Source organism: Callorhinchus milii, unplaced genomic scaffold (genome assembly GCF_018977255.1).
Source record: "Callorhinchus milii isolate IMCB2004 unplaced genomic scaffold, IMCB_Cmil_1.0 Scaffold462, whole genome shotgun sequence".
Lineage (NCBI taxonomy): Eukaryota > Metazoa > Chordata > Chondrichthyes > Chimaeriformes > Callorhinchidae > Callorhinchus > Callorhinchus milii.
In genome coordinates, this window is record NW_024705203.1 from 37732 (window position 1) to 62656 (window position 24925).

A 24925-nucleotide genomic window follows, 5' to 3' on the forward strand; every position below is an offset into this window, starting at 1 on the left:
CCACACTAATTTAGTGACATACCGAGCAGCTTCCTGACTCATACGGTCGATCGTTCGCTCCGCTCCCATCCCAGACAGATACCTTTGCCCCGACCACACTATTTTCCGTTTCTCGGGAGCTTAATTGTCGGACGGCTAGACTCGACGACGCGGCCTATCACACGGATTGAAGATGTTAAACGTAAAGCTACACGCTTCTGATACAAATTCGAGTGCGCTAATTGTATCCCCTTCCAGTTGAATCACCGGCAATCAAGCCACTTAATTGCTGCCTGAGCTGAGCCCCTGCACTGGGAAATGGATGTGCGCGAGACGATTAACAGTATAGCGAGCAAGATTTTTTTTTTCTTGCGTGAGAATTTTATTTAAAAAATTTTTTATTTTATTGTTTCCTTTTTACGTGACTTTACCGAAAGAACCAAGAATAAGATGTAAATGTTGTGGCTTTTCTCTCCAACACACCAGTGTTGCTGTCTAAGTGACAAAACTTACTAATTGGTGGTGGCGGGTTTAAACGACATTTACGTGATCTAACCCAAAAAAACCTATATTCTGGAGTTTTTACGGACACGGAAAGTTCACTGCTAACGCAGGCAGAATCCCGATGAGCTATTAAGAAAAAAAATTGACAAGGCTAACAAATTAAATTCAGCATTCACAAATGAAATAACTTTTCAATTAATATTTGGAGGCCATCCAGCTGGCAGAGGCCTCTGGGCTTGCTGCCCCTAAAGCCCCCGTGCCTTAATCCGGCCCTGTCCATACTGGATGTCTTTTAAAAAGAGTTTCATAGCTCATCGGATTCCTCGAGTCCAAATAAAGAATCTGATGTTTACAAGTACACTTCTTATTCTTGGTTCTTTCCGTAAAGTCACGTATAAGGGAATTTTTTTTGCTTTAAATAGAGAAAGGGGGGGGGGGCGGGGAGAGAGGGAGGGGTTAGAGAAATTAGCATGTCCATGAGTGGAAATGGTGAGTGGCAATGTGTAAAAAGCTTGAGAGAGGGGGGCAGGGGTGGAGAGAGAGGGGTTATAGAAATCAGCATGTATGTTATATGAAGTTGAATTAACCAATGTTGCTTAGCCACACGTTGCACATACAACTTGCCCCTTGACCCTACGGGGCTGTCTGCATGGAGAACGTTGGGAAAACGTTGCGTGTTCACTGAGATAGCTAATTACTCCAATGGGATTACACACAGCAGCATCGCATCCTACTACGAAGACTTAGCAGGACATTATTTGGTGATGCTGCATTGCCAGTTGTGTAGAATTAACAAAACAAAAACACTGCTTTACATGCGACGTTTTGGGCAATCACCCTTCACAGCGTATGCCCCTTTAATTTCCCGAAAACGTCGCCTATTATATATTTTGTAAGGCAGTGTCACTGACGAATGCCTTAAGTTTATTCAATACAAATAAAGTCTTATCCATAATAGAAGTTTTTGGATAATACTTTATTTATATTTAATTCACTCAAGGGTGGTGGCGGGTTTAACAACACATTTACATGTTTATATTTATAGGGTTCTAACCCTAAAAACTCTATTGTGGATAATATTGGTTGCGAAAGCCTACATGTGTAGACTAAATAAAGTCCTAATTTTGATTTAAAGCTTTGTGACTGCAGGGATTCATATTCTTGGTTCTTTCGGTAAAGTCACGTAGAAGGGAAAGAATAAAATAATAAAAATATAAAACAATAAAAATTCTCACGACGTTTCGACTGCAATACAAGCAATCATCATCAGGTGTGAATTGTATTATTTTATTCTTTCCCTTCTACGTGACTTTACCGAAAGAACCAATAATATTAATCCCTGCAGTCACGAAAGCTTTACATCAAAATCTTAACCACCTGTTTTATTGCCAGAAAGAAAAACCAATTTTTTTTATCTTCTTGTTTCTTTCGGTAAAGTCACGTAGAAGGGAAGTAATAAAATAATAAAAATAAAACATAATAAACAATTCTCACGACGTTTCGGCTACAACGCAAGCAGCCGTCTTCACCTGAAGACGGCTGCTTGCGTTGTAGCCGAAACGTCGTGAGAATTGTTTTATTATGTTTTATTTTTATTATTTTTATTACTTCCCTTCTACGTGACTTTACCGAAAGAAACAAGAAGATGAATCCCTGCAGTCACGAAAGCTTTAAACCAATTTTTTTTACATGTTTGACGTCGTTTGTTAAACAACTGATTGTTTGGGGAGGGGCTGTGGCATGTAGCCATTCTGAAGGAGTTGACAAATAAAGTTTGGTTTCCGATAAAAATAACTATTTGGTTAAATCTTTCTTGGTTCTTTCGGTAAAGTCACGTAGAAGGGAAATAATAAATAGAATACAAATACAATTTTTATTTTTATTATAAAAAATAAATAGATGTTTTATTTTTTTAATTATAAAAATAAAATAGATTTTTATATTTGTATTATTTTATTATTTCCCTTCTACGTGACTTTACCGAAAGAACCAAGAATATAACGTCCTAATTGCAACAACAACAACATGACAAGCACTTATTTTTTAAACAGCTGTGTTGTGGTCGCGAGGGGTCATGGCAACAGTGGGGGGGGGGCGTGTTCACGAGACTGATTGGCTGGCCGACGGGGGCAGTGGGCGGGGCTTGGTCACGGGGGGGTGCGAGGTCAACTAAGCGGGGAGGACGACGGGGTCATTGTTGTTGTTTGTGGCGGCGGCGGTGGTGGCACCCGCAGGACCCGGGTTTGGTCTCTCCTTGCTCCGCGCTGCTCGGACTCGCGCAAGCGCCACGACGGGACGGGTGGGGGGGGGGCGACCGACCAATCCTCGCGCTGCCACGGTAATCGCCGCCCTCTGCACCAAGTGTAGCGTGCATGCACATTAACTGACACTAAACAACAAAATACGCGTTTCGCGTTGCACATTAACGCTCGTTTAATACTGTCCAATAGCGACGGCCGTAAAATCTCCCCCTTTTGCTATTGTGGGGGATCGCGTCGTGACGTCACCCGACCGGTAGCGCGGTGGCGTCACGCGCGGTGTGACGGAAGACGAAGCCGCAGTAAATGACGTCATCACGTCGTTTAACGCGATGACGTCACGCGATCCATTCGGCCTCCGCGTCGCGTGCCCGGGCCGCTGTACAAATGACGCAATCGAGGGGCGGGGCCCGGCGTCTTTACGCCCCGCCCTTGCGCGGAGACGTCACGGGCCTGTGTTTTACGAGGTGACGTCACCGCCCATCGTTCTCCAGCGCTCTGGCTGCGTCGCGACCTGGACCCAGAGGCGGCTCCCTTCCTCCGCGTCTCCAGGTGCGACTCCCGGGACCCCACGGGTAGCGGGGACATGGAGGGCAGCGGGGACGGAGGTAGCGGAGGAGGTAGCGGGGACATGGAGGGGTAGCGGGGACCTGGAGGGGCGCTAGGGGTAGCGGGGACATGGAGGGGTAGCGGGGACATGGAGGGGTAGCGGGACGAGGGGGACATGGAGGGGTAGCGGGGACATGGAGGGGAGCGGGACATGGAGGGGCAGCGGGGGACATGGAGGGGCAGCGGGGACATGGAGGGGCAGCGGGGACATGGAGGGGCAGCGGGGACCTGGGAGGGTAGCGGGGACCTGGAGGGGCAGCGGGACATGGAGGGGCAGCGGGGACCTGGAGGGGCAGCGGGGACATGGAGGGGTAGCGGGGACCTGGAGGGCAGCGGGGACATGGAGGGGCAGCGGGGACTGGAGGGGCAGCGGGGACATGGAGGGGCAGCGGGGACATGGAGGGGCAGCGGGGACCTGGAGGGGCAGCGGGGACATGGAGGGGCAGCGGGACATGGAGGGGCAGCGGGGACATGGAGGGGCAGCGGGGACCTGGAGGGGCAGCGGGGACATGGAGGGGCAGCGGGGACATGGAGGGGCAGCGGGGACATGGAGGGGTAGCGGGGACCTGGAGGGGCAGCGGGACATGGAGGGGCAGCGGGACCTGGAGGGCAGCGGGGACTGGAGGGGCAGCGGGGACCTGGAGGGGCAGCGGGGACATGGAGGGGCAGCGGGGGACACTGGAGGGGCAGCGGGACCTGGAGGGCAGCGGGGACCTGGAGGGGCAGCGGGGACATGGAGGGCAGCGGGGACATGGAGGGGCAGCGGGGACCTGGAGGGGCAGCGGGACATGGAGGGGCAGCGGGGACATGGAGGGGCAGCGGGGACCTGGAGGGGCAGCGGGACTGGAGGGGCAGGGGGACCTGGAGGGGCAGCGGGGACCTGGAGGGGCAGCGGGGACATGGAGGGGTAGCGGGGACTGGAGGGCAGCGGGGACATGGAGGGGCAGCGGGGACATGGAGGGGTAGCGGGGACCTGGAGGGCAGCGGGGGGCAGCGGGGACCTGGAGGTGTAGCGGACATGGAGGGGTAGCGGGGACCTGAAGGGGCAGCGGGACATGGAGGGGCAGCGGGGACATGGAGGGGCAGCGGGGACCTGGAGGGGCAGCGGGGACATGGAGGGGCAGCGGGGACCTGGAGGGGTAGCGGGGACCTGGAGGGCAGCGGGGACCTGGAGGGGCAGCGTCCGGGAAGGGACGGGAGACCCAGGGTCCTCCGGGAGGAGATGGGAGGGTGGTGGCCCAGTCTGCCAGAGTCTCCCAGAATGGGAGCAGGTAACCCCAGATGGACCCAGGGAAATGATGGGCGTCCAGTGAGGTGGGCTCGCTATCTTGGTGGGAATCGAGGGTTCGGGGAGTGTGGTGAGGCGCCCCTCGCAGACTGATGGGGTGATGGGGACGAGGAGTATCGGGGGTTGAGGGGGTTGACACTGCGGCCTTTGCTGTGTATGTCAGTGTTTATTTAGGGGATGTCATTGCGTGTAACGTTTATGGGTGCAGAAAAGCGTATGATGTAGGTGCTCTCTATACAGTGTACGGGGAATATTTGTGTGGGTCAATATTATTGCATTGTGTTTGTATGTCGGTAAGGGTTTGGGTGTGTCAATATGTATGTCAGTGTGTATGTTGGTGTGTGTCAACAGTTTGTTGGTGTGTGCCAATGTGTATATGCCAGTGTGTGTTGGAGTAGCATTGTGTAGCTATTTTGGTGTATGTCAATATCCCTGTGGGGAGAGGTAGTGCAGTGGTTAGCACTACGGATCCGACGACCCGAGTTCAATTCCCAAGGTCGACGAAGCCTTAAACGAGAACCTGGTATGTGTAAACATCAGCAGTGGGGAGACAAAGGCGGTCGGGCGTGGTGTTGGCCACCCACCCCCTCGTGTGCCGTGCCGGCCTTAATGGGTATTCGCTAACAGCCCCAACAGTCTTTGAAAGGCTATAAGAGGGATCTTTGTCTTCGTTTGGGCCGTGTCAGTATGTGTGCGTTCGTTTTTCGTGTCCTGCAAAGGCAATTATGTAGTGTGCATGGGTGTATGTCACTCTCGGGTCACATGGATGTTTCTTTTCTGAACGGGTCAGCACCCATCCTTTCTGCATTGTCTGTGATTGTGTGTGTGTGTATGGCCTCAAAGTGCACCTAGCCTGGGACGGGCAAGCGGCGGTGACGTTACCACCAATTCGTGGCGAACGACGGTTGTTTTTTGTATCTCAGCATGTCATTCTGTGGACGTCAATAAATACAGTATATGCCTGGCATGGTTTGGAAACATCCATGCGTCGGGGCATGGAATTGGTCACACCACACCTCGTGCGTTAGGTCGGCTTGAATGTCCTCGCTACCAGCATTTACCCCCAAACGTCCACTTCACCTACACGGAGGAGCTTTGTCTTTCTGTGTCACTATGTCAGTGTCTTTGTCGGGAACATGCTATGGCTCCACGTCAGGCAGACAGCGAGAACCATTCCAGGTTTTCCAGCCAATAAATTATTGCAACCTGCAGGACGGTACGTCTGGCGATGACCCAACAGCGCCCACTGTGGGGGATTGCACGTTGCGTCTGCTCATTGATATGTCACCTGCAATTCGAAAACCAAATGTGGAGCTCAACGCCTGCTGTAACGTTAACCACCACATGTGCCTCGTATGTGTGTATGTATGTATGTACTTCAGTGCGTGCCTTCGTGTGTCTCTCAGTGTCTCGACGTGTGTGGCTCCAGCTCACTCGCAACCCAGATGGGTCACATGAGTGGTTTTTTTTTCTGAATGGTCGGCACCCATGCATTGCGATCATGTTTTTTCTTAATTAGTACAACATTTCTTAGCAAAGTGAAGCAGTGACGCTGAAGTTCTATGGACCCCTTCTATCATGGGTTCAATACTCACCCATGGATAACATCAGAAGCAAGTGGTATCTGAGACTGGCCTGATCCTCCCCTCGGTCAACTTAGCCTTAAATGAGTGTGAACATCAACACTGGGGCAAAGGTGGCTAATGTGTTAGCTATACATAACACAACATCACGTTGTCTTGTCGATCCAGGCAGGTGCTTGCTAACAGCACATATCCTGTAAAAGATGGGTGTATATTTGTTTTAGTATGTATGTGGCCTTGGCCTACTTTGTGGATAGCAGAGGAGCAAAATAGGTTGTTGTACTATACTTCTGTTCTGATATCTATGATCCCTGAATTAACCAGCATGGTGCAGCATGAGCAAATAATGCCTCTGATTATTATGTACAGAATTGGGAGGCCCTCATCCAGCGGTGAATTTAAGACGGACCGTACATGTACAAAGTAGGTGTATGTGTGCACGGGTGTGTGCTGACCACCTACCCCCTCGTGTGGCATTCCAGCCTTCATAGGTGCTACTCGCTAATAGCACTTACCATAACAGTCTGTTCAGGCAAGATGGCAGTTCTTTGTATTTGTGCACTACTGCACCCCACTTCATGCACCCTCCTGTGCTGCTGCACGTGTCAAGCAAATGCCAGCCGCCGTCGAAGCAGGAGATAGATACGCCAAGCCCAAGCCCTTGGTGACATGTGGAGCTGTCGCTGAGCATGAGCTTCTGCCAACTCTAATGAGTCTCATTCCAGGAATATCGCTGTGCCGCTTCCTTGAGCTGCGTCCTTCCCACCCCACTATTATATTAGTGCATTGCTCTTAGGGTATTGCTCTGCTGGCTCATCGCCAGTGTCAAGCCGCTGTGGTTTGTGGTGCAGACGCCCTGCATGTTGTGTTTAGCAGAGTTTTCATTTCTCACTGAATATTTTTATGGATTGCTGGTAGACTGCAGGACAGACGTGCACACACAGAGACAACAACACAATGGATTGTGCGAAAGGTAATAACGGTGGTGCTTGTGCCACTCCTGGCAGAAGGACCTTCACTGCATTGATCTCAAGAGAACTCCTAGACGGTATTTTGGCCTACTTTTTCAAACTGATGGTGGGAGTACCCACACTTTATCCCTCTGCCCGCCACCTGCACAATTATACTGCTGGGTGCACAGAGGCAGGGGATGGATATAAGAAACGTGCCCATTGTTTCAATTTCCACAATTGGGAGATGGAACTAGCAGCATCAGCCACTGGAGGTAGTCACAGCCATCGCGAGAGATATACTGGATGTAGTGTGTTGGATGTGGACATTTTTTCTGTATTGCTGACCCAGAGAGACTGATTCAATTAAGCCTTGGCGTTTAGACTTGAATATTTAGACAATTTAGACAAGTGCTTTGCGAACCCAAAGTCGTTCCTTGGGTTCGTTTGAGTGCTCTTAGCAGGCTAGGTATCATGCACGTTCACAGAATGTAGATAGGACTGCACTCACAAAAAACCAGTCGCTTTGGTAATCGTTAACACTGTCTTATACAAGAGACAAAGTAGGCTAATGCTTCAGATATTGTCCCTTCAGATACCATATCCTGCTTTGTTGACAATAGCCATGATGCGAGTTGAGTCAGTATTGGGGAGGGTAGGTGTTGGAGAAGGTAGGTAATAATTATGGAAAGTACTTTTTTTTTACATAGGTTAGGTAGGATTGACAATAGATAGGGTAGGTACTAGTTCTGGTAGGTAAGTACTAGATATAATAGGTTGGACAAGCACTAGTAATAGGTGTGTAAGTTATTTAGGTACTAGTTCGGCTAGGTAGTGGGTAAGGTAGGTACTGAATAAGATGTGTAGGATAAGAAATGAGTAGGGTAACTAGTTAATTACTCGTTAAGCGAGGGAGTGGTATGCTTAGGTGCCAGTGTTTCAACGTGACCGTGATCGCTCTGCACACTGAGGAGTCGGTGAACGTGCCAGGACTGTTTAACATCATTACGCAATGCACAGGGGGGGAACCTGATGATGGCACATAGTGTGCTAAAGTGTATGTTCCCACATAAATGATACATTTCATCACAATATCTTTTTATTATGAATAGATACTTTTTGGTGTTTCTTTGTTTGGATCCTGTATATTATCACAGCTCTCCCCTGCAATGGAGTAGGGATGGTAATTACTCATCTTGGTTGCCGTTTGATGCCATGCCATATCTTAAACACAAATTTTATTTTTTGTCGTTGTGGTGCATGTATAATCTCTCTTGGCTTTCGTGTAAAGCAATATAATATCATGCATTAATTGATGCAAGTATCATGGGCGTAGGAATCGATTTTAATAGATAAACCATTACATCCCTTTGTTTTTTTGTCCCAATGGGCTCTCATGTGCTTTTAAATAGAGTTCATTGATTGTTGCTTTCATGAGCACATGGAATCTAAAATATGAATTAAGGAGCTTGGGTTACCGGATAGAAGCCAGCTACGCAACTCACCACTTATTCCCCGTCCTCGCTGCCATGCTGTATTGTTTAATTTTATTATTAAAAAGCATTTAAAAGCCACCAGTGGTGAGATGCATCCCCCGGTGGGTACTGGCGTCCAGACTTGCCTCCACCAGCTCTCACTGCAACGTCACCACATCAGCATCAATACTTTCACCACAACATTCACCATTACCACTATCACCACAACATTAAACACCATTACATCACCGTCGCCATGATCACGGTCGCAATAATCTTCACCTCCTTCAATGTAATCACTACCTCCATCACGACCACCACGATCACAAGCCATTATTACCAGGCTCGCTAATCACCACCTCTTTATAGCATATCAGATTCATCCAGTATAAATATTATGATTGTTGCACCATTACCTTCACCACCTTCATCAACATCATCATCACGTTTGTCACTAGATACCCATCCACATCGCCTATTACCATCACCACCTTCACGATCACCTTCATCGAAGGTCATGCTTGGCACTGCTGGAGCTGCCTCCGCCGCTGCTGCTCGTATTGAATAATAAATGATGATGGGGCTCCTGCACGGGGATGGAAGCGGCAGTGCCATCACCGCGTGCACTAAGCGGTTCATGCCCTTAGCCACGCAGGCACCTGCTGGCTCCCATGCGGGCGCCTGGAAGGTGAACACTCGCGTCCCCGCCTGGATGCGTGCTCCTGCTTCAGCTGCAGATGTGTGGACGTGATGCCCCTTCCTTCGTGTTTCAATCAGGCCGGTGTGTTTCTTGTGATAATTAACCCGGGTTCACGAACACTGGAAAAGTAACTTATTTTCTCACTCTAAGCTTGTGCTGAGCGCGCTTCTCATGCCACCGTGGTCGTGGTGTGTAGATAACGCATAATCTGAAGGTTACAAATTCAAGTTCTGGCCAGAGTGGTGGTGGAGTCGTGGAGGGACATTGTGGCCTGTAATTTCCCCAGGGTTGATACAGTTGAGTCCCTTTTTTATGAGTATTATACTGCTATGGTCGCTTTACAGAGAGGTCAGCATTTCAAGCAATAGGTCAGTAGTCCATGAGCCCAGGGTAGATATTTTACTTGTTGGAATCACTTGAGGGAGAACGATTTCAGTGGTTCCAATTATATTGTGGCCAATAACAGTGAATCACGTGGTAACCATTTCAAATCAGTGTATTAACAAAAAGTGCACTCTCATCCATATAGGTAAATCAGTACTATTAAGATTTTACTACCTTAGGTGGTTCCAGTTTCTGCTCTGACCTATTGACTAAGATGGCTGTCAATAGAAATGGGTGATGCCTCCACCACAGTGCATACAATACAAACTTACGTGAAATATTTGTTTTATTTATATAAATATTTGTGGTTAAACTTTCGCCCTGTTATAAACACTGGGGTCTTCTTGCAAGCCCTGTCTGCAGTAAGCCCCAACTCTCACAGCTAAGGAAACCTAACACTGCATCATGTGATGCTCTTCTCGATGGTCCAAAAGGGATTACACATCGGCCTCATGTTAAATATGCACTCCAGTGCCTGTGTTCTATTTGGCGTGCAAAGACGATAACAAGCCACTGTTTTTCATGTGCCCGCCTCCTCGTCAGTCTGTTGACCGAGTGGCGCATGAAGGGACCTTTTTAACGGACAGCGCACGCGAGGAGTGGATAAGATCACGTCACAGTTGCACCTTGCTCATCACGCATCGCGGGCAGCTCGACAGGTGCTACGGCGGCGCAGCTCGGGGCACAGCAGCAGCAGCAGTGGTGGCACAACTCTGAAGCAGGACCGCCGCAGGTGAGCCGACTCCCTGCGATATACACCTAGGCTTTTCAGCGTCTTCCAATGTGAGCTGCGTTTAGACGCTACGTAAAATATATATTGTGAACAGCAGAGGCAGCAGTGCAGCAAAATCCAATGTTTTACAGTATGTCTATGTTCCTACTTATATGCTCCCAGCCGTCGCCAACCCCTTGACTAACCCCCCACCCATGACCCGCACGGCGTGGAAAGGCCCTCATCCCGCAGGTGATTGACGAATGGGCTGTGCATGTACATAAATCCACGTGTTATTGCGTTGTGCTTTTCTACCCTTGAAGAGTTTTGGATGTTGCAGTTAGCACATGTCTTGGAACTCCTCCGCACCACAGTGGGATCGAACCAACGTGGGATGTTCAATTCCTTTGTGCTCAAGCGGCTGATAGGGTTGTAGAGGCGCGCCCGATGGCTGCTCTGCCATGCCGCTGTCGTCCACACGAGCCCTCGTGATGTGTCAGGGGGCTCGGGTGGCAATGGCATAGAGGCACAGTCCGAAAATACTTCACCACTGTCATCATTCACGGGCACTGCCTTACAACTCGTAAACACAACAAGCCAACGTTTCAAGACGCTGACATTTTGCAGATGGTGATGAAGCATCCTCTTAGCCTCTAGCACATTTTACATGACCGGTTCAGCAAGACATTATCTCTCAAAACAGTTAAAAATAACAAACCACAGTGCTGGCAGTGGATGTTTTGTGTGCAACATTTTAAGAGAGAAGTAGTTTTATATAGTCTAGTTCAGGGGTCGGCAACCAAAATAACAAGAAGAGCCATTTCTTTCCAATTCGGTACAAAATTCAGTATTTCAAGAGCCGCAATGCATCTGAGTACATACGTACTCATCGTCAAGAAGCAGCCCGTAAAGAGCCGCATGCGGCTCCGGAGCCGTAGGTTGCCGACCCCTGGTCTAGTTGAACACAAATTGTCTGAGCAAATTTTTATTCAATCTAGATTTGAAGTTTTCGTGACTGCAGGGATCCATATTATTTGGTTCTTTCCGTAAAGTCACGTAGGTATAAAATAAAATACATTTAATCACGACGTTTCGATCGCAACACAAGCGACCATCATCAGGCGGAACCGATACAGCAGGACAACTGCTGGTAAGATGATAAATCCGTTTAGTGGACAGAACTGTACAAAAAATACTTCATATTTGTGCCTTACTATGTGTTTTTTTGCTTTGCTGAATATTCAACTCACCAGAGCTGTGGCAGACCGACTTGGTCACTGAGTATTTGCAGGTTTATTTCAGCATTTTGCTACGCATGTAAACATTTTGTTTCGTAAAAAACATGAGCAGAGTGAAGCTGAACCGTTTCCTGTTTTGTACAGTTCCTGGTTTATGGACAGTAATAGCAAGGCTTCATACTCTTAGGTTTTTTCGGTAAAGTCACGTAGGTAAAAATAAAAATAATAAAGATAATATAAAAAACATTTTTATTATTATTATTATTTTACCTACGTGACTTTACCGAAAAAAACCTAAGAGAGTGAATCCTTGCAGTCACAAAAGCTTCAAATCTTGTAATAGCAAGGCTGTTTGTTTTTGTCACTGTCTGAAAACAATGAGAAAGTAATATATATGCTTCCCAAGGATACATCGGCAATGATTTTGTAGCATGTGCATGTTGAACTACTTTCGCACCATACATAGCCAACCATGTTAATCAGAGGTGTGGAGGCAGGACAACAAACTAAACACAAAAAGCAGTTATAAAAGAAATTAGTTTTCAATCTCCTTGTAAAAAAAGGTGTCAGTTTTGTTGCCAGATAAAAGGGTAAAAAAAACAATCATATTTTGCTACTGGCAAATGAGGTTCCAATGGTGTAAATGCTTACCCCGATTTCTCATACTCTGATGGTGCATTGCCTTTGAGTTGTGCGCCTTTTGGCGTCATCTGGTTCAACACCATGTGAGACTAGGCTCTAAGGAAAGCTTTTCTCGGGTGTGGACCAATCAATTTCAAGGACAGTGCATACATTATCAGAGTTGTGTTTTTTGTTTGCATTCCGACCGCAGGTATTGTGGTCAATGCAAACATGACTCCTTGTAAAAAAGGTGTCAGTTTTGTTGCCAGATAAAAGGGTAAAAAAAAACAATTATCATATTTTGCTAATGGCAAAGGAGGTTCCAATGGTGAGTTTTCAATCTAGTTGATTTAAAAATTATCTTCCTAATATCGGAAGAGCATTCCAGACGGCTGCAGAAGCACATCTGAACGCGCGCAAAGCAGTGACCTCAAGTTCTCTAAGGATGATGTCTTTAGCCTGAATATATAGCTTCAAGGGCTTTGCTTAAGGTTTTATGCCACATATTGTGGTGTCGCATTGTCCCCTCCCATGTGTCCTTGCCCCCCACACTTCCCCCTCCCCTGCTGTTGTCCCTCATTTCCGTAAACCATCTTGAGATGCAGTTGCATGTAGTCGCTATACCAATAAAAATTGTTGCAGGGCGTTGACAAAATTTGGCACTCTTTTTTTTCCCTTACACTTCCCGATTCAAACATTAAAACCGCTGCTTTTGTATTTAATTGCAGCAAATGTTATTTAACGAGGCTTATGACAAGATAAAATAAACATCCTTTTTTTGTTAGTCAGGGCTTGGCTGTTCTGTCACACCTGGTTGACAAAAGCGTGGGAGATGGGGGTTCAGAATAGGCAGATTTTAATTTAAATTGGTATTCTGCTCAGACTAAAGACCGTTTAACAAAGACTTGCGTTACAATTGGTCCGTTGGATTAGAGGCTGAACGCTATATAGGACCGCAGTACGGTGAAATATAGCGGAGGCCACTGAAACCAATTAAGCACATAGCAACTCCCCCTTCGTCCATTTCACAAATACGGAGCTGCCCACTACCCCCGCCCACTAACCCCCTCCCCCCAACTGCGTTAAACTTGGCTTGTGCAACCGAATGACATCACCTCCATGGCCAACAATGTTTAAACATCTCCCACGTATGGAGACGTTACATCCTCCTCCATATTCACATAAACCAAAAGACATCCCCTGTCCAGCTCTCGATTTACACTGATAACCAAGTGCAGTGCAGCATAGTAAGTGCAGCACATCCATTGCGTCATGGTACAGCCAAGGTCATTCCTCAAACCAATTGACACGTTATTTAAATGATCAGAAAATTGCCTGCAGGCTGAACACAAATAGGAGTCGCGATAACTGCACACAAAATTGACATCCATTGGGCAAAAGGTGCCATTGTGTGCATGTGTAATGTACACAGCCTAGTTCTAGGCTACCAATTCACAAGGTTCAAAGTTGTGACATGCAAGGCGTGTTGGTATGACTGATACTATGGTTATACAATCACGCCTTTTACGTGTATTATTACTCTTGGATCACACCTCTTATCGCACACTATGGCACTTTCCAGCCCAAAGCGAATGGGGCAAATCAAATTTTTCAATATACTTTCAACATCCCAATCAAACCAACCGCTTGTGGAATGTCGATGGCTTGCGGGACACGCATGGTCGTGCACGCTCAATAGCAAAGGTTTTCCTCTGTGCAGCAATGTTACAGGCCTGCTGGTGCACGGGCGTCAACATGAGCTGCGAGCATGGGCGCAGCCTGGTGGACATCATACGGGAGAAGTACAACCCCGACAACTACCCAGTGCGGCGCATCATCCTCAACACCCCGCCGCAAATAACGCCACGTGGTGTGTATGGTTGTTTTTAAACGGGACATTAAAATTGGTGTGTGTGTGCACATAGCCTGAGACAAGCGCCATGGTGATGTCACCGCCACTTTGTGGCGAATGGCGGTTGTTTAGAAAAGAAGAATGACTCCATTGTGGTTTTTGCAGGCCAAAAGACTGTAGTTGAGGTTACACTACGGAGGCTGGAGAGCACGATCGCTACTCTTTAAAGTCCATTTTGGTTTTTGCCGACTCGGATAGCACAGTTTGATAGAGCGCGACACCGCAGTACGTGGGATAAAACCTTCAGCAGAGCCCTGTAAGCTATGTAATCAGGCTAAAGACAATCTTTCGATAACTTGGGGTCACTGCATTGTGCGCATTTGGATGCGCTTCTGTGGCTGTCTGGAACGCTCTTCCGATATTAGGAAGCTGCTGGAGCTGTGCACTTTTAAATCCAGATTGAAAACTAATTTCTTTAGAACTGCTTTTTGTGTTTAGCTTGTTGTCCTTCCCCCACACCTCCAGTTAGCACGGTTGGCTACGTCGGCGGCTCTGAGACAGATTCTCAACTCGAATCAAAACTGGATACAACTAACCAGGCTAGTCCACACCAACAGAGATTCCTATCAATGTTGTCAGCAATGACAACCTTGGTGTCGCAGTACGTGCCTATATTCAATGGCCCCAAGACGTTGTTTGTGAGATTTCCGGTGAGACGCGTCGTGTTTCGGTGGCTGGGGTGGCTCAAAGGTTAGAGCGCTGAGCTTGGCACTTGCTTCGATCCTGTATTTGTATCCAGGCAGCCAACCTAAAATTAAACCGGATTCTTAAGTGAAATGAGTTAATGGTTTGACTGCACAGCAATGGTGTTACCAATGATTGCACAAAAAACATCACTGTAGTTCTGGTTCGGAACAAATTTTGTTTAAATTCCAGCTCAGAGTACTTAAAGTATTGGTGTTTCCACCCAACCGTGAATATTACTGTCGGAAGCTGGACATATGCGAAAGTGCTGCCCCCTGTTTTGCAAACCAGACATCCCTTGAATGAATACACTATGTAACACAATTTTGTTCCTGGGTAGTAAGTGTTATTTCGTAATTGCTTATGCCTAAAAGGTACAGAAATGGTTCTTATTCCCCACAAACTTTGCTTTTGTGACCAGGACAGTGATAGTTTGCAATTTACATATTTTCAATGAGAAAACGGACGAATTTGGGTCTTTTTGTTAACATAAAGTCAGAAGAAAAAACACATTAATAAAAATGTACGTGTATTTATACTACAAAAGATTTAGAAGTGAGTAGTTTTTCGAGATTTACGATTATACTGTAAATCACTTTCACGAATCAGCCCCCAAATGTAGTCTCCCATCATGTTCTCGTTATACTGTCCTTGGTAGCGGCGTTCAAAGTCCAGTATATCCTGGTGGAAGCGCTCGCCTTGCTCCTCCGAGTACGCTCCCATGTTCTCCTTGAATTTATCAAGATGAGCATCAAGGATATGGACTTTGAGGGACATCCTACAGCCCATTGTGCCGTAGTTCTTCACCAGAGTCTCAACCAGCTCCACATAGTTTTCGACCTTGTGATTGCTCAGGAAGCCACGAACCACTGCGACAAAGCTGTTCCAAGCCGCTTTCTCCTTACTAGTGAGCTTCTTGGGGAATTCATTGCACTCCAGGATCTTCTTTATCTGTGGTCCGACGAAGACACCGGCTTTGACCTTTGCCTCAGACAGCTTAGGGAAGAAGTCTTGAAGGTACTTGAAGGCTGCCGACTCCTTATCTACAGCTCTGACAAATTGTTTCATAAGGCCCAATTTGATGTGCAGTGGTGGCATCAGCACCTTCCGGGGGTCCACCAGTGGCTCCCACTTGACGTTGTTCCTCCCCACAGAGAACTCGGTCCGCTGTGGCCAGTCCCACCTGTGGTAGTGCGCCTTGGTGTCCCTGCTGTCCCAAAGGCAAAGATAGCAGGGAAACTTGGTAAAACCGCCTTGGAGACCCATCAGGAATGCCACCATTTTGAAGTCTCCGATGACCTCCCAGCCGTACTCATCATACTTCAAGGCGTCCAGCAAGGTCTTGATGCTGTTGTAATCCTCTTTGAGGTGCACCGAGTGAGGCAGGAGAAAAGATGGGCACTTGTTACCATTATGGAGCAGCACGGCTTTGAGGCTCCTGGATGAGCTGTCAATGAAGAAGCGCCACTCATTCTGGTTACAGGCGATTCTGATTGCCTCGAACAGACTGGTCACATTGTGACAGAAGCAGAGCCCATCTTGACAGGTGAAGAAGTTGCAAAAAGGTTGGTGACGCTTCCTCTGATCTGCGACTTGCACACTTTTATCCACCAAGTTCCACTGCTTGAGCCCAGACGTCAAAAGCTTGGCATTGGACTTGGTGAAACCAAGATCTCTGATCAAGTCGTTGAGGTCTTTTTGGTTGGGGTAGTATGGGGTTCTCTCCTCAGCTCCACCTCTAAAATTGTCATCTGGATCTACAACGTCTTCCTCGCTCTCTTAACACTTACTACCCAGGAACAGACAAAATTGTTACACAGTGATATCAGAGGTAGCTCTGTGACATCCACTTTTGCAGGTAGTTCTCTTCACAGAAAGGCCTGTGCACTGCTCTGTGAGAAATCAGAATGGTAGCTTCATCTCGTGACATGATGCTGATAGCACAATCGGGATATAATTATGGGAATTTTTTTTTAAGTAAAGGCCGGTTGTACGTGCGGTGGCTGTGTGCATTCGCGAGCAGATTATCTCAACGTGCCTCCCATCCTGGTGCTCAACATGTGCGACATCGCAGCTGCCGGCGACGAGTCACAAATCTTGGAGCTGTGCAGTCACGTGACCGAGCTCGACCTATCGCACAACAGCTTCAAGGACTGGGAAGAGGTGAGGCGGCTGGCAGCCAGGACTGCGTGCCGTGCTACAGAAAGTAATTATGAGCGTATTATTCACTCTCATACACAACAGTCCTGACAGTAGAGTGGTATGTCAACGATCAGACGTGTGTTTCCACCGCCCTAGCTATGCAGCAGGTCATGAAATGGCGATTGATTTGTAGCACGGGTTCATTTTGTGTTATTCTGTTGTGCAACCACAGTCAGTGTATTTTTTCTGTTTCAGCGTCTAATTGATTGTATGGTTTTCGGACATTTTTTTTACGTAGTGTAAGTCATTTATACACTTATCAATGAAACATACTAATGCCATCATAACTGATTTCATCATAAGCCATCATCATTAGCAGCCCTGATGTGTCCACTGCTGTATGAAGGCCTCTAATACAGTGGTTCTTAACCTGGGGTTCACGCACCTCCTGGGGGTGCGAGATGCCCTTTCTGGCGGTGCGAGACAGAAGGTAAATCATTAAAACACTAATTAAGCACGGGCACATGAGTAGAACGACTTTGTTTCATCAAACCTATGTCTTTATTAACATTTTTTTACGATTGAGAACCAAAGGGGTGCAAGGCTGCAATAAAGTTTAAGAAGCACTGCTCTAATACATTTCTGTCTCTCACAAATCTAGCAATACAACAAAATAAACCCCAGCTTTTTTGTAACATTCGGTCAATATCCAATGTTTCTGATCCATATTTCACAGCAGCTAACAACTAGAGGCATATTTGTACGTTGATTTTCATTATTAGGCCATACGTCTAATATTGTCTCGTGAAATATATTGATGTCAAAACCTCATCATTCAGGATTTGCAGCTGAACAAGGTGAAACTCACAAGGCTTTACCGTGAGCATTGGCCTCTCTTGTCCGAGGTGATGTGTGGAGACTTGGCCCTCGCTTTGAAGCTGCGGCTGGTTTGGTCGTAAACAAGATGTGGGGATGGGGGAGTCACTGCCGAGTGCGTCTCTGCAGATCGGCAAAATTGTTGGGCAGATGCCGAGGATGCAGTTTCTCAACCTGAGCGCCAACCCTTTGGGGGCGTGCCCCTCGCCACCCAGCCTGCGCCTGCCGTCCCTGCGCAAGCTGGTACTCAACAACACCAAGACGTCCTGGGAAACGGTTCACACCCTCTTGAGAAATATGCCACAGTAAGCAGAGGCAGCCTGGAGTGCACCAATACACGATCGCTTTCGTACACGCTTTTTTTGAGTGCGGACCCACGCCTTCATGCACGCTTTATGTGTGGCTCCAGGCCTGACTGCTTTTTTTTTAAATTCCCCTAATTTTATATCCCTCTTGTGCTATCGATGTCGTGTCATGAGACAAAGTATCCATTTTATTCTCTTGCAGAGCAGTGCAATTTATCATGTTAGAGAATGGCCCATGGAAGCGGATAACATCGAGCTACATCTGAGATCCCTTCTGAAGTGCACACAATATAGGGGGGGGGGGGGGCAACACTTGCTCCGCCACTAAGTTATGTTCATCAGATGACAGTCAAACTGATCTGTTTGTAATTCTCAGAGCTGGAATTTAGACAAATTAAGTATGGGACCAAATTTTATGCGGTGGGTTTTTTTGGGCTGCCCATTGGTGAGGCCATGAACTCACACTGCACTTGAGTGATCACAAGCAGTCGATGGATTTTTTCTGGACGTGTGGCGCTTGTATCTCCCGCAGGCTGGAGGAGTTGTTCCTGTGCCTCAACGACTATACAACGGTGGTGGTGTCGCCCGACGTCTACCACAACATGAAGCTGCTGCACATCACCGACAACCAGCTCCGTGAGGCTCTAACCTTTAAACATGGTGCACCATGCGTGCAGAGTTCCCACGAGTGGTGGAGATGCCTCTGGAAGTGCAGCAAGTACAGTGCTCGCCTTTAAACCCAGTGTCTGCGTCGAGAAAGCGACGTGTGGTATTTGCAAATGCAAGTGGTGTCCATAATGCATGCAGAGCCCTTTCGTGCGGTGCTGATCATGGGGACCATACTTCACCACGCAGTGCTGAAAGCAGGAAGCGTAGACGTGGTTTAGCATCGTGGTACGGCGTAGAAATGCAGAGTGTGCGTTGTGGCATTGTGTGCGCACAGGCGAGTGGCAGGATGTGCTCATGCTGGGCCTCATCTTCCCATCTCTGGAGACAATGGTTCTGTCCAACAACCGTGTGGGCAGCCTGAGCTCTGAGCCGGCAGAGCTCACTCAAGCCTTCACCAACCTGAAACACCTCAACCTGCACAACTGGGGTAAGCCTGCTCTTCCCACCTGTTGTGCAGCAGGCATTCATTCGGCAACTCGTGTATCATTGAGCCGTTTTGCCTAAAAACCCTGCCGTTTTCCTCCTTCCTTGCCACACTTGTAAATGTAACCACGCGGTCTGCAGCATTCAGCTTCAGCCGACTGTTTGCGTCCGTAATTTCCAGATGTAATCTGCAGGATTAAAGTTACCAATTCACCAGCACTAGAATGCACTGCATCAATCAATAACTGTCCCTATTTAATTGTAGTTTGCAGAAATTATGGACCCAAATTAGATGTTATTGTTGCTGTCGCCTCACGTGCACGTGTGCATCGTTCAGGCCTGTCAGACTGGTCCGACGTGGAGAAGTTGAATCACTTTCCATCACTGGAAGAGCTGCGTCTCCTGGGCATCCCCCTGCTGGCCGAGTACAACGATGAGCAGAGGCGCAAACTTACCGTCGCCAGGTGACAGCCCATGGGGCCACGCAGGCACCACGTACGCATGCAGGCAAAGGCACGCACGCAGGCAAAGGCACGCACGCAGGCAAAGGCACGCACGCAGGCAAAGGCACGCACTCACACAGACAACAGCAGCAACATCACAGCCGCCATTCGCCACTCAGTGGTGGTGATGTCACCGCAGCACCTTGTGCCAAGCTACAAGCGAAATTTGAGGCCACGCGAACTGTGGAATGTGACCAATATCCATAAAAGTTTTTTTGCGTCAAGAAGTCACGTGAAGACTTCTTCACAATTCTGGCTAAGCACCTGATGAAGCTGGTTGTAATCAGCAGCGAAACGTTGTACTCGAATTGTAAATGTTGTGGGTTTACTCTCCAACACACTGGTGCGTTGAAGTAGTAACTAACTGGCACAGTTTGTTTAGGACAAACCTTACTAATTAGCTGTCGGATGGTGGCCAGTTTAACGACACATTTATATTTACACGATCTAACCCAAAAAACCTTTCTTATGGAGAACTGTGGAATGCTCACTGTCAGGAGGTCACGCGACAGACTCGGGTGTTATGGTGTGAACAGAGATGACTGGCAGACACATATACGTACTTACCAATGCGACCGATTATATGCGGTAGGCTGCCAAATTTTTAAGGCCGTTTACCATATACCAATTTTAAAAGTCAATCATGCTGCTTCATAAAGATTTTTTATCTTTTAATTTCAATTCTTGCTTTTATAATTGGTGTGCGGTAAAATGAGTTTAGAATTGTCGGCGTCAATTTAACACCCAGGCTTTTGCGACCAATATTATTCATGTTATGAATTGTCAGCGTGTTCCTTAATCTTTTTACTTGTATAAAGACATGCACCCTCACACATTTACAAGGACCCACTTCAAAACATGTGCACATGTTCACAGACTTGCGCAGTCGCACATACCCACACACACCCAAGACGTACGCTGCAGATTGCTATTCAAGGTCCACCTATTTGAGCCGGGTTTGAGATTTGGGGCAAGCGTTGCTCGCGCACAAATACTGCGTATGTGTGCACACGTTTCCAGTCCTGCTTGCGGCAAACCGCCGCCCAGCACCGAGTTGGCCTGACACCAAATGTTTGGCGCACCGTGGCATGTTTCCGTCGTCACGCAATCGCGGGGTCAACCCGCTAGGCTGCGCAGCATTAGGCGGCGCAGCGTCACGTGCTCCCTGCGCGCCAAGCGTGCCGAGCGCTGTCGGGCCTCTCCTGCAGGCTCCCCTCGGTGCAGGTGCTCAACGGAAGCTGGGTGAGCGATAGCGAGCGGGAAGACGCCGAGAGGTTCTTCATCCGTACTACATGGACTTCCCCACCAATCAGCAGCCTTCCCGGTGAGGGCTCCTCCGTGAGCTATGATAGTAGTTGTAATAACAATGTAGGTTTTTCTTATCAAGGAAAGCCTCACTCAACATCGAGACTCTTTTTCAGAAGCGTCTTGCATTCGGATGTTTGCCCGATTCTTTTTTGAAAAGTAGTCTTTTTCACGTGGAAGGAAGAGGAATAACCAAAGAAAACTTGCGTGTGCACAGCGGGTGACACTCAAAGGTCCACAGAGATGGGTTGTGAACGTATTTGCTCAACTGAGGTATCCTGACCGTCTTGCATCCCAGCGGGTTTGAATGTTTCATAAATACGTGATCCACCAATTCCTGTGTCCCCTGCATTGGCTTACCCAAAGTTTACTGGGGCAACCCACTTTTGTATGTAACCAACAGGCAACTGCTTGAGGGGGAAGAGAGAGGGAGGGAGGCTTTGAGGATTTGAGGCGCCACACTCTTGCACATGGCCAAGCAGCCATTGTGCTCACAGGCTATACATCCACTTTCCTGATGGCAGATTCGCCACTACCTTCACAAGTGGAAGTTCAAAAAAATCCCGGCTGCGTTTGTGGAAACACTGACCAGACCACCGATCCTACAGTAGAGAATGCCTGTTACTGGTAGGAATGAAGTGAACCAGCCTACAATAGATTAAATCGTCCGTCCATCCGTGTAGCAACATCGCCCCCTACTGCAAACACTTGGCATGACCCTACAAAAACCTTTCGACTCAGTGAGGCTTTCCTGGCTAAACAAGTGTAACATTCCCTTATAATTCCCTCAGATAACTTTTAATTAAAATATTTAAATTAATGAGGTTTTTCTGGCTAAACAAGTGTAACATTCCCTTATAATTCCCTGAGATAGCTTTTAATTAAAACTTTTAAATTAAAATTTAACTCACAGCGGCCTAAAGCCTACAGCTAGGCCTAAAGCCTAGAACTAGGCCTCAAACTCTCCCTTCGTATCGTACCCCCGCGTCTGTGAAAGGGAGTTAATGTTTAACAATGTTACATTCCCTGATGTTTTTAAATAGAAACATTTACATGTAAAGCTTTTACATAAATAATTAAAACATGTAAATTAATAATTAACTCACAGCGGCCTAAAGCCTACAGCTAGGCCTAAAGTCTAGAACTAGGCCTCAAATTCTCCCTTCGTATTGTCAGATTAGGTGTAGCAACATCGCCCCCTACTGCAAACACTTGGCAGGACCTACAAAAACCTTTAGACTCAGTGGGGCTTTCCTGGCTAAACAAGTGTAATAATACATTATGTTTATATTCTTTGGTTATTCGTTCCTACCAGCCCACCCCGCAGGGTCCTGTTAACTCCTAAACTTCAGTGGGGTCATTGAAGCAATCCACAGTACATCAAATGAAGACATTTCCTGGCTAATTCATCAAATCCAAATCAATGCGTGCATTTGGTATTCGCAACATTCTCATAGTGCAAGGCTATGGCGAATGCACTTCTTTTACAGATGAATATCGTCTGCAGTAGTTTCACAGTAGGAGTGATGTTCTGTGGTTTTAAACAAATAGGTACCTTGCGAGTAATTTAATCATTTTCGGAATTTGACCATGACACTTGCCACTCATTTCCTACTATTATTTTCATTAAATTCCCATGTGAAGCAGTCGGCATGTATTCTATGTAAATACACCTGCAGTATTAACCAGGGCAGCCGCAGGGCACGAAGCTCAAACCTCTGGAAGAAGCGGCATGTGGGTTCCGACCCGGCCTTGTCATCCATAGACTGAATGACTTCTCTCTGGCATGCTTCCACTATTCCTGCATTATTCTCCCTCCTACCCACCCCCTCGCCTTGCACCCCCTCACCCCTCACCCGCCATCACCACCACAAACCAGGCTGGCAGAGCTCCAGGAGCGGCACGGGCAGCTGGAGCCGCTGGCCGAAGTGACCTGACGCCGCAGGATGTCGCGCAAGTGCAGGTACATTTCGACGGCTGCTGCAGGGCGCTGGCGATCCGTCTGGACCAGACGGTGGCGCAGCTGAAGCGGGAGCTGCGCGAGGCGCTGGAGTCACGGAGGGCACGTGCCGCATCCGCATCTTCCACGTGGCCGAGAACATGGGCGCCCATATTGTCGAGGAGATGCGCTTTCCGCGACGCAACGTGCACACGTACGGCGTGCGGGACGGCGACGAGATCCACGTCATGCGCAAGTGACGCGCCGCCCTCGCTCCCTTGCCCTCCCTCGCGCCAGCCTTTTACGACTGGCACGCCAGTTTGGCATGAGTGCCACAGCCCAGTGGGAAATAATTTAAAATTAAAGGTGAAAAATGCGTGTATTTGCATTTTTATTGGAAGAACCAAAGTGGAAGTGAAGGCAGTCTTACAGCTTAAAAGTGGCATTTAATTTCAATATGAATACACCATATGTATAGTATATACTTAACTATACAGGTAAAATACGTGCCATTACCTGTCGACAATTATTGGCGTTAAAAGCATGTGACAGTTTTGAAATGTTTGGTTTTAAATTTGAATGCTTTAAAAACACTTAATATTTCATCAGCTGTTGCCCAGAATAAATGTATTTCACTCTGGTGCCCGATTGTTTTAGACAAACTAAATGTATAAAAAGAACGTATCCAAACATTTGGTTGTAGTGTCACGAATACTGTAAATTAAAAAATTCAATCATCGCGATCATTACTTTCAGTACAGGTCTGTAAAACCAACAGCACCTGTCCCCAAATTATTTTTACAAAAGGCCGTAGAAATAGCCTCCAGGTTGGGTATTAGGATACACATTTGTACCGGACTCTTAAGCTGTAAGTACACAGGAAACGTTTTGCACAAAGTCCCAGAGTTCAGCACTTGTGCCTACCCTGGGTCTGTCTGATGATACCGGGGGCCCTGCAGGCACAGTGGTGCCTGGCAACCAGGTGCACGCGCGCACAGATGGTGCCTGGCAACCAGGTGCACACGCGCACAGATGGTGCCTGGCAACTAGGTCCATGCGCACACAGATAGTGCCGCATGTCCACGGTACACGTACAGGCTGTGTGCTCCGTGAGCCGGGGAGCTTGGTGGGTACACGAAAGAAGCAGTCAATATGATGTCATGCCCAGGGTCAATCAATGTGGGACTCTGAATGAATAGCAGGGGTGCGTGCAAGTGGAAAAAAAAAGTATATTTGCGGATGGAGGTATTTGTACATAGGCAATGATATCATGGTTATCGTTAGGTGACAAACTAGGCTTTACTGCATTGCAAATCAACAGGTTAGGAGTAAAGTCATTAGGAAGAACAATTAGTGGGTTGTAATGACTGGTAAGCTAGGATGGGTTCTTTAACGATTCTCCTCCCCTCGATGAACCGTCACAATTTGCATTGTGGCGATTGTAGCACCTCTAATTTTGCAGGGGTACTGTAAACCAACTATACACAACGCGTAGCAATACGTAATGCATGTATCATGAGAATAATCTTTAATTGACGAATAATGACATGCCTTAGTAGGGTAGTGTAAAAGTAGGTTAGAACATCAGGCGTTAGGAATAATCTCAACTTCATATCAGGATAATCGCGGGTGTTAAGGTTGGTTTGGGGTAAATGAAATAGGGGTGGAGGGTAGAATTGAACGAGTTAAAGTTTGATCAGAGGCCCTGCCACTTTGCGAGCATTCACAACCAGCCGGCCAGGTGCCCCTGCGGCCTGCATCTTTCCAATTGGTGCAAGCCAATTGGAAAGATGCATACGAATGTAAAAAAAGTTATGTATAGTGTTGCACTTAATCTTCTGCCCATGTATTATGTGTAATGTAATA

General features: G+C 47.5%; 1 protein-coding gene and 1 pseudogene across 1 annotated transcript; both read left to right on the top strand.

Moving 5' to 3' along the window:
* The first annotated feature begins 3727 nt into the window (after positions 1-3727).
* On the top strand, positions 3728-4261 carry LOC121852139 (uncharacterized PE-PGRS family protein PE_PGRS3-like). Its single transcript, XM_042346231.1, has one exon. The coding sequence runs from the start codon at positions 3728-3730 to the stop codon at positions 4259-4261; it is 534 nt and encodes a 177-aa protein (XP_042202165.1).
* A 7045-nt stretch (positions 4262-11306) lies between these two features.
* On the top strand, positions 11307-23319 carry LOC121852140 (annotated as a pseudogene).
* The last annotated feature ends 1606 nt before the right edge of the window (positions 23320-24925 follow it).